This window comes from Ipomoea triloba, chromosome 15 (genome assembly GCF_003576645.1).
Source record: "Ipomoea triloba cultivar NCNSP0323 chromosome 15, ASM357664v1".
NCBI classification, from domain to species: Eukaryota; Viridiplantae; Streptophyta; class Magnoliopsida; order Solanales; family Convolvulaceae; genus Ipomoea; species Ipomoea triloba.
The window spans coordinates 12,223,591-12,234,260 of NC_044930.1; the positions used below are offsets into that span (position 1 = coordinate 12,223,591).

At 34.8% G+C, this 10,670-nt stretch overlaps 1 protein-coding gene across 1 annotated transcript; it reads right to left on the bottom strand.

Annotated features, from left to right (window-relative positions):
* Nucleotides 1-4,097: 4,097 nt before the first annotated feature.
* Nucleotides 4,098-8,925, bottom strand: LOC116006145 (RNA polymerase II-associated protein 3). Its single transcript, XM_031246426.1, has 12 exons — nt 8,764-8,925; nt 8,050-8,148; nt 7,311-7,505; nt 7,074-7,198; nt 6,849-6,970; nt 6,677-6,759; nt 5,929-6,072; nt 5,415-5,528; nt 5,042-5,224; nt 4,825-4,919; nt 4,637-4,734; nt 4,098-4,483 (listed from the first exon to the last, which is right to left on the bottom strand). Exons 1-12 carry the CDS (start codon nt 8,803-8,805, stop codon nt 4,386-4,388), a joined length of 1,398 nt encoding a protein of 465 aa, XP_031102286.1. The 5' UTR covers nt 8,806-8,925; the 3' UTR covers nt 4,098-4,385.
* Nucleotides 8,926-10,670: the final 1,745 nt, after the last annotated feature.

Sequence of the window (10,670 nt, forward strand, 5' to 3'; positions counted from 1 at the left end):
ATAGAAGATTTTATCTTTTGTTCATGTGAAGATTTGACCCATAAACCTTATCTTAAGAATTTTAAGATCTTAACCATCAAGCCATCAAAACCTTTTGTTCTTTTAAAATCCATTTAAAACTTTATTATTGTCATCATTAATTATTATTATTATTAATTTATGGAAAATACTTGTGTGAGACCGTCTCATGGATCTCAATCCGTGAGACGAGTCGGGTCTTTTATTATATGGGTTAACACTAGCAAGAATCTCACGCTACTCTCTTCTTGTTTCTGCGACACGATTTCTTCTCCCGGGCCATCTCCTCTGCTAACGGTCTCGGCTTCTTGCCATATGCTAACGGTCTCGGCTTCCTCCCATCTCATCCGCCACCTCTATTTCCGCCGCTGCCTTCAAGTCAAATGCAACCTAGTCAATCAAAAACCTTGTGTAAATTAGCATACCTGCATCAACCACACTAGAATTAACATAATCCTCATTATTCTCATTAAAGTTCTCTGCCCAATTGCCATTACCATTTGATGATAAGCTGAAGTTGCATGCAATCAACTTGCTAATTTGCAAATGTGGTTGCCAGGAAAAATGAACCTGCCTACAGGGGATCCCATCAAGCCTCCAGAACTCACTTCTAAGAATTTTAGAAGCCTTCGCCAACAGTGAATTTACATGATCTGAGTATAGATCAGACACGCTTAGCATGAACCACCAGGCAAACAACCGATCCTTGTAGAGAATTCATTTTACTTCAATTCCATTTACTATCAATGAGACAATAAACGTATTATTATCAAATTTCTGCTATTGTGTAAAGCACACCAAATATTTATAGACACACATAAACATAATACTTTATAGCACAAATCTAATACTTCATAACACAAACATAGTACTTAATTTGTATGTAGATATATATAATCAATACTTTAAACATTAAACATAATACTTCAAAGTACAAATATAATATATAGTCTGTACTTAAATAGATAAAATCAATACTTTAAACATTAAACATAATACTTTATAGCAAAAATCTAATACTTGATAGTACAAATATAATTCTCCATATGCAAGTAGATATAATCAATATTTTAAGCTTTAAACAGAATACTTTGTGCACAAATCTTATATTTCATAGCACAAACATAATACTCCATGCATCTGCATGTAGATATAATCAATACATTAAGCTTTAAACATAATACTTTACAGTACAAATCTAATACTCAGTCTGTAGGTAGATATAGTCACTACTTTAAGAATTAAACATAATACTTTATAGCACAAAAATCTAATACTTCGTAGCACAAACATAATACTCATTCTGCAGGTTGATATATTTAATACTTTAAGCATTAAATATAAAACTTTATAGTCTAATTATTCTAATACTTCATAGCACAAATATATAATAATCAACACTTTAAACATTAAATAAAATATTTTATAACACAAGTCTAATACTTCAAAGCACAAACATAATACTCAATTTGCAGGTTGATATATTTAATAATTTAAGCATTAAACATAATACTTTATAGAACAAATCTAATACTTAGTGTGCATGTATATATACTTAATACTTTAAGCATTAAACATAATACTTTATAGCACAAAACTAATACTTAATTAGTGCACAAAACATAACACTTCAAAGTTCTCAAAACACCAACTAACACTTCAAAGCTATGTTCTCAAAACAACACTTTAAAGTTTTCAAAGTTCTCAAAATACCAAAACAACTATAAACTAACTCAACAAAACCTCCATCATTACTTCAATAATTACTTCAAAACCTCCAACAAAACTAAGTCAACTAAACTCAAACTCAATATGCTAAACATCTTGTGCTTAGATGACAGAGTAGTGGCTCTCCCATATGGGAGGTCATGAGTTCAAACCTCAGTGAAGGCGATACTAACTCTTTTCCTCCTTCAATAGGAAAAAAAAAAGATTACGAGTATTTAGTTGATGAGGACACTACAAAATATAAATTTCTATGTATATATATTTTTAAGTTAAACTGTATTTCTAGCTCTTTGTCCTCGTAAATTTATAGATGTTCGAAATGCCCTATAATATACGCTCATAAATAATTTATAAACAATATACGCTCATAAATATCTAGGTCGTCGTCACACGCTATGGGGTCTAATACATAGACTGTTTTTGAACTAAAGCAAATGACAAGAAGCAACCAATGATAAATATATCAAATGCTATTCACAAATAATTCAATTAAGTTATATGAATAATAAAAATTATAAATTTAGTTTTCTTACTCTTGATTGTATGGAGCTAAAATAAATTCCCGGTCCTTCTCTCGAAGCATGACATTCATAAGATAAGATTGGACCGCATTAGAATTCATAATCACATTGTCCTTTGAAATTTTCCTTGGGCGGACAAATCCTATTGAGGTAACTCTAATTTTCTTGCACAACCGATGAAGACATTTGAAATGTAGATAATTAATAAAAATAAAAGACTAAAGAGAAGTTTTTAAATATAGAAACATTATTAAAAAATACTTACATTATAAACACTTGTATTATGGTCACATCGAGCCAATTTTTCGTACACTTGTATTATAAAAGATAAAAAAAAATTAAATTTCCGGTCCTTCCCTCGAAACATAACATTCATAAGATAAGATATGTGACCGCATTAAATTTTCGGACACTTGTTGATCGGCTAACAGCCACGAAAGATCCAGTGGCTATGTGATCACTACATGGTCTGAGCATTATTGTAGTGTGAACAATTACTTCAACCTAATCAAGGGAAGGGCAAGCAAAAGATTATTTCTCAAAAAGATTATGTAAAGAAGGCGAGGGGCCACTATGAAGCGAACCGTCATCCTGGTGAAAAGGTTGAGGATAACTTCGCTATGGTTAAAGGATGCGGCGGATGGTTGGATGAGTAAGGTCACAACCTAATTCCTTTAACGGGTGTACTCGATGTGCGAAGGTGCGTCCACTCTGCGGGAGTGGACGGCTGGACAAATGGAATACCTCACACGAGTTTGAAGGATTACTACGAGATAGGAATAAGAGAATTTGTTTCCAATGTATTTTCCTATTTATTTATGAATAAATTTTGTAGTATCCTTGTAATATATTTTATTATTGAATCTTTATACATGCGAATTATTTGATAGAATAATGTTAAATGTATGAAAAGATTCAATATGGATGTTTTGTGCATTACTAGCATTATTTGGAAAATGCTAAAATAGCTTAACGGCCGAAACGAAATTTAACAAGTGTGCTGCATGTTGAAATCTCGTAAAGGACTTTGGTTTTAGTTCATGTAGAATGGTAAGGATTTCAAGAATAAATTTGTTAAAATTGGGATGCCTATATAATCGTGAGCGCCACGACTCAAGTGTGTTGAATATTTTTAAAAGGATGAAGAAGAAGCCGCTGGAAGAAGTTGAAAAAGAAGAAGTCGCTGGTTCGTTGAAAGCATATTAGCTCTGGCTTTGGTGAAAAATGACTTCCCCAAAAAACGGAGAAGTCACGTTTCAAAAAACACAACTATTTTTCTCATTAATTGGAAGTCATTTTCCATTGACTTCAATTTTTCATACTCTTCCAAACACAACCTAAGATGAAAATGCAAATTTTAAACACAAAAAAATAATAAGGTCTCTAAACTTTTAAAATGTGCAATTAAACCCTTCGACTTATCATTTTAATGCATTTACACTCAATAATCGATTATCCACATGGAATAACTTGTTAATAAAAGTTCCATCAATACTATTGACAACTGACCAATCATCGTTGATCGTCATTGTCCGTGAAAAAGGCAACCACAATGGTCGCCTTCCTCTTCAAGGCAACCAAACTAGTTGCTTTCTTTGTCAATCAAAAGAAGGCGATCAATTTAGTCAATCCATAGTTGACTTGGTTATGTAAATAGTGACAATTACATTATCGACGGCGATCAACAACAATTGACTACATTTTGCATGTCATGTCATTGTAATTTTGCTAGTAACCTTCTGGTTGCCAGTAAATTTGACTTATTACACAATTTTAATAAGTTGAGAATTTAATTGCACCTTTTAAAAGTTCAGAAACCTCATTGTGGTATCATGCAAAGTTCAATGGCTTATTTGATTAAATGATTATTTTCCTAAAGAAAAAAGATTTAGTTTAATACGGTACACCAAGCCCTCTTAATTAAAGCAACATGGTTTAATATCCCAAGTATGTATCAACACATCAATGGATATTGATTTCCTAATCTTTTTCTATTAAAAAAAAACCATAAATAATGCACAGCTAAAATGGAAGTGATGCTAGCTCAGAGTCACGCTTCACTGCATCTACAAACATCAAAATGCTCAGGTCATCATGCCAGAGAAGGCCGACCTGGCCTCATTGCTTTAGGCCATACTTCAAGCGTAGTGCATAAAGAATGTTTGAGTTCTTTGAAGTTCCCCTGCTAAATACTTCATCCCATATCTTGGCAAGTTCTGTTGTAAATGGGGAAAAAAAAAAAAAAAAAAGAAAGTCCTGATCATGCATCAGTAGAATGTGCTAAAGCGTATAGCTCAAAGATATGCAAACAGCTAAGAAGTCAATCACAAGGAATATGGTACAACAATAAACTGTCACAAAAGACGTACCAGCTTTATCAGAAGATGATAGACACATGATGATCATGCTGAATCTTGGGACCTTTGGCAGATTTTCCAAGTACCTAACAGCCAAATCTTCATCTTCCCTGCTCATCAGAAGAAAAGGCATCTAGGTACTAAGTATGTGGTAATGGTGTTTGTATAACCTGAAATGGTGAAATCACCCTCCTACTTACATGAAAAATGTGGCAATACACCGAGCAATGTCCATAAGCATAGGAGCAGACAATGCATTCTTAAATATCTGAGGTAATGCCGCGGGTGAAGTTACCTGAACCATTTATAATATAAAAGGTGAGCAGTAGAAAGGCATAAAACCAATGCAGTCTAAATGGTATAAACAGAGTGAAGCGGAAGACTGAAAGAAGCAAAGAAGAGTGCATTGGAGGAGACCTTCAGTAATTGAACTTGAAGATTACGGTCACCAGAAAGTCCACGCCAAGAAACCTCAAACTGATAAGCTGAATTTGGTGGTGCAATATTTTTTGCAGCTTCAGCTTTGGCATAACTAGCTGCTCGGGCAGCAAGCTCTTGCACAGACTCCTTCAGCTCTTGTCTATCACTTTTTCGATTTCTCTGTGGAAATTACAGGACAGTTGAGGCCACAAAACTACTTTTCATCTTATAGCTTCTTTCTTAATATGCTTTAGAGTTCAGCACTGGTATGCTGACAGAAGTATTTAACATTTAACAGTTCTATAAAAATAATTTCTTTCTTTTAGTGTTAGAAGTGGAGAAACAATAACAATAACAATAAAGACCAAACCTCTGCAGTAGCCAAAGAAGAATTTGGATTAGCATCTGACTCTTTTGTGTCAAGTTCCATAGGACTAGCTTCAATGTTTATGGAAGGCTTTGCAGAAACAGTTCTCTTACTTCCCTGCCAAAGAGCTGACATTTCAGCTAGCTTGAGGAAACTGAGAAAATGAATCCATTTATTATATCTTCACTGCTATTTCTAAAGGGAATTTTGAATTTTCTCTTGCTAATTATACATTGTAGAGACACTAGTCCAAACAAATGAATTAGATGTGCCTTGTGGCATATTATCCTTATTGTAGCACCTCAAGGCAGTTAAACATAGAACTAAATCCCCTAGACGAGAAATTTTCACTGAACTACTAGAACAGTATACCAAAAGATGCAAACTACTAAAAATAAATCCAAGCATCTAGTGTTTTCCCATCAACCAAATCCAGGTTTAAATTTAATGAGCATTCCCCCATTTAAAATCCAAAAGACCAACACTTATTCAGGATAACAACCTGAGTAAAAGTTACCTGAATTTCTGTCACCCGCTGAGAACTGCTCGAGACAGATTGAACAGTGGCCTCAGATTTCTTCATCTCCTCTTCTGGTTTTGCAGATTTTTGTGTCCTTTGAACAGATTTTTTGGTTGATCCAGATACTTTCTTAAGAATTTCCTGTTCAGATTGATTGAACTGAGTCAACTAACTGGTAAATGATGTAGAGAGAGAATACAAACATGACAATGCCCAAACTGTGCAGACTTCTAAAAGGTACCAGAGCAATATCTTGAAAAATGAAGCTTCAAAATTCAAATACATGCATACACACAGAACAGATACAGCCTACAGGCATAAATTTCCTATGTAACTTTAATAATTAATAGTCTGATGTACTAGAAATTGAACTTGAGAACAGGAGTTCCCAGGATGCTCCGACAACCATGAATTTTGTATCTCTACAAGATTCACTTCATTATTTTTTGTATATTCCCTCCCCTAACTAGATGTCAACCTTTGCTTTTTCAGCATCTCCAGATAAACCATGTGTTCCTAAAAGGAAAATTTTAATTCTTATTCATGTATTAACAGGATCCACTAATAAAAGACTTGTATTATATTAAATGTATATACAATTCAAATCGAACAACAACCTATGACCAAGAACTAGTGAACTACCATTTTCCCCCTTGAGGGAGTCCAGATACCCAGAAGTAAACAAATAAAGTTTACAACAACACCACAAACAAGAACTAGTATCTAGACATTGTGACGACTATACCTTCTCATACAAAGCTTTTACTTCAGCATACTGCTTCTTAACCTCATTATTTTGTGGTTCCAACCTCAAGGCAAACTCAGCATCTGCACTGAGCTATAACTACATCAGGGAAATATGCAATCAAAAACATGGGAGATCTTCATTCTCTTCAATTTAATATTTGTAGCTATACCTTCAGTGGATTCTCTTAATTTTCCAAGTTCTTTTCTAGCAGTTGAACGGCGAGAGTATGCCTTAATGTAGCGATCATCCAAGTTCAAAGCCTCTGTACAGTCATCCTCAGCCTCCTGGAATCTAAAATAAAGCATAATGAAAGTAGATTAGAAGAACTGCCTGACTATTTATTTAAGTTAACCTAATCTCATCTAAGAAAATGAATAAGAGTATATCAACTTGCCTTTTGATCTTAAGATAAGCCATAGCCCTATTAGCATAAGCTACTGCAGTTGGTGATAAAACAATGCTTCTAGAGTAGCAATCAATTGCTTCGTTGAATTTTTTATGCTTAAAGAACTCATTTCCCTACCAAAAAAAAGTATGAAATAGAAATGTAATATCCATGAGGACCTAGGTACGAACTTCAGTTTATAACAGAATTAAAAATAAAAAAAAAAAAATGAAGGCCAAAATATACCAACTCTTTTTCTGCATTGGCATCAGCAAAACTGTCTTCTGTCCTGAAACGACTTGACAAATGATTGATTGAATCATAATTTTTCAAATATCCATACTGACCAGCAGCACTAGAGCTGGAGTTAAGTTTCTCCACTTGTCTCCCATTAGTTTGGGGAACACTAGAAAGTTCATTAGCACTTTTTACTCCCTCTCCCTGTGAAAGCACAATTTGGAAAGAAAAGAATTTTCAGTAACAAAGTAAAGAATTCTTCAAGCAAGGATGTGGAGAAGTAGACAAGACAACAGGAGAGGGGAACAAAAGGGGAGGGAGGGGAATATTGCATAGATTGGATTTCATTCAATCTGTAATATTACTAGTTACTAATTGGTTAATATGCAATAGAAAAACCTGAACAGCTAATTGTTGAAGTCATACTAAGAACAAAGTTCTAAACTAGAAATCCAGATCCTGAAAATGTTAATCTCCACAAATGAGGCTGAAAGGATAAATAATTACCTTTCTAAATTTCAAATGAAAAGGTGTATACTGTAGGACTGTAATTTAGATATCACTTCAAGCAGTCAAGCATCAAAATAAAAATTCCCATGGTAATGACTAATGAGAATAGCAGAGCCACCCACACTGGTAATATTACAAAATTGAGGAAAAGGAATATGAAGGAAAATAGTTTCCTTATTATAAATCTCATTTATTTTAACATAAATCTGTAAGCAAATTTAGTAAAGTTACCACTTACCAGCTTCTCTTTGCCAAGGGCCTCTGATTTCACCTTCTTGTCCTTGTTCTTCAATGACAGTTCCCAATCTTGTAGATTATTCAATAGCCCCTCAAAACCCTGCTTAACAAGTATGCTGCTCAAGCTAATATACACTCAAAATGACCAAGAATTTGTAAGGAAAAACTCAAAACTATTTATATGCACAATAACTGAATTAATAATATTCAAATTTCAAGCAAAATGGCTAAAAAGACATAAAACAGAACATCTACTGGAACAGAAAAAGAATAAAAGTAAAATCCATTCTTACTGACTCCTGTGCATCTATCTAAAGTTCAAATTTTCTTTCTATCTCGAGGCAAAATCCGCCAAAATACTCCCTTCAATTTAGAGTCTTTCCACTCTCCTTCTTTCTATTATTTGGGAACTAATTTTAATTTATTTTTTCTATGAAATTTCAAAGAAAAATGTGCACTTTGTGACTTTGCGTTCAGAAAATACCCACAAAACAAAACAAAAACAAAAACAAAAACAAAAACAAAAAAAACTTTATGTGAACAGAGGAACTTCGCAACTTTCAAGGGTATTCAAAATTCACAAGATATAATCTCGAGAAATATACAATGGAGTAAGTATAAGATATAGAGCTGATAAGAATGACAGCATGAAACGCAAAAAAAGAGGGGGGGACTTAAGAAGAAAACCCTTGCATTCCGTAATAGAGTAGAAAACCTGAAGTTGATCGCGGCTGTGCTTGCTCGGAACCCTAGCCATGGAAATTCGAGGGAGGATGATAGTTCGCGATGCTTCTCGGGGAGCTTTGTTTTGAGTTTTGAGTTGTGAGTTTTGGGAGCGCACGCTGACGACTACAGACGTCCAAGAGACTGCTGTTTTCCGCTTCTTTAATTTTTGGGTTTTGACCCTTTCTTATTTAACGTTCTTTTTTTTTTCTCTTGGACGAGCCGTTCTTCTAGTCTAGTAAGAAGCTCGATTGATTTTATTTTCTCGTGAAAATATGCAAAGAGTAATACTCCGTAGGACTCTATGTATTTTGAGTTACTCCCTATTCTAGATTTCTTGTGATTTTCTATTCTAGTCTGGATGAGATTTTCTCATTCCATGTAATCTGTATTTTAGAACAATCTTATTTAATACAATTCATTCAGTTTTCATCTGGTATCAGTTAGTTAGGGTTACGTTCCTAATAATTATTCTTGTCGTCTGTCCGTATCGCCGTCTCGTCGCTGTCCGTGCCTCTGAAATCATGCAACAAGGCAGTAGCAATTGGGATCGTGGCAGTCCGCGTCGAGGTCAGCATGATAGACATGGCTTTAATGTTGAGTGTCAACTTTGTCCTGGTTTCGGCCACGTGGCACCCAATTGTTTTCTACGCTTTAGAAAATCGTGTTTCGTTTGTTATAGTTTTGGTTATGTGCCACACAATTGTTCTCGATGCTTTGATGTTCAATGCCAACTTTGTAATGGTTTTGGCCACACGGCACCCAGTTGTGTTGTGCGCTTTGAAAAACGGTGTCTCATTTATTCTAGTTTCGGTCACGTGGCAACCGATTGTGTTTGGCGTCGTTTAAGAACTTTGAATCCTCAAGCTAATTTGGTGTTTCAGAACGGTTTGGGTGCCTCATCAGATTCTCATACTTGGTTACCGGACACCAGAGCTACACATCATGCAACTCCGGACATAGCTACCCTTTCTACCTCTAAGAAGTACACTGGTAATGACACTTTACGTGTCGGTGATGGTATGGGTCTGTCTATTAGTTGTGTTGGTCATGCTACTTTTGATACCCCATCTAGGTCTAGGTCTTTTAAGTTATCTAATATTCTCCATGTTCCTAGTTTGTCAACATCCTTACTATCTATTCAAAAGTTTGCATCAGATAATAAAGTGTTTTTTGACTTTCACCCCTCCTTTTTTGTTGTAAAGGATATCACCACCAAGGAAATCTTTCTGCAGGGCAGTAGCTCTGGGGGACTCTATACTCTTCCTACTCCAGTTTCCTCTCCTTCTGCCTTTCTGTCAGCTCGTGCTTCTGCGTCAGTTTGGCATAACTGACTAGGTCATCCTAATTATCGTGTCCTTAGTCGCGTTCTTTAGTCATGTTCGATTAGTGACTCTAGGAATATATATATATATATATATATATATATAGAAATGAACGATGCACTGCTAATAATTGAAAATAATATGAGAAATACACCTAGAAGGGATGGAGACCCACTCCCTCAAACCAGCATAACTCAGCATAAGAACCTGAGGCCCTGGCTAACACATGAGCAACATGGTTCGCTAATCAACTAATTAACACGACAAACTAACACATTCCCCAATAGAGGAAATAATTCTCTTGCAATGATTTCTAACTAAGCTTGTATAAGAGTAATCACCCGAAGCTTTATGGAAGCCTAAGCAAAAGTTGAGGTTGTCCAACTCTAAATGATTCTCTTGCAATGATTTCTAACTAAGCCTGTATAAGAGTAATCATCCGAAGCTTTATGGAAGCCTAAGCAAAAGTTGAGATTGTGTTGTTAAAGTAAATATTTTAGATATGGTAAATGATTAACGAACATAAATGAAGGGTACCAATCATCATTCGTTCAGACGGCAGAACCCTAGATGT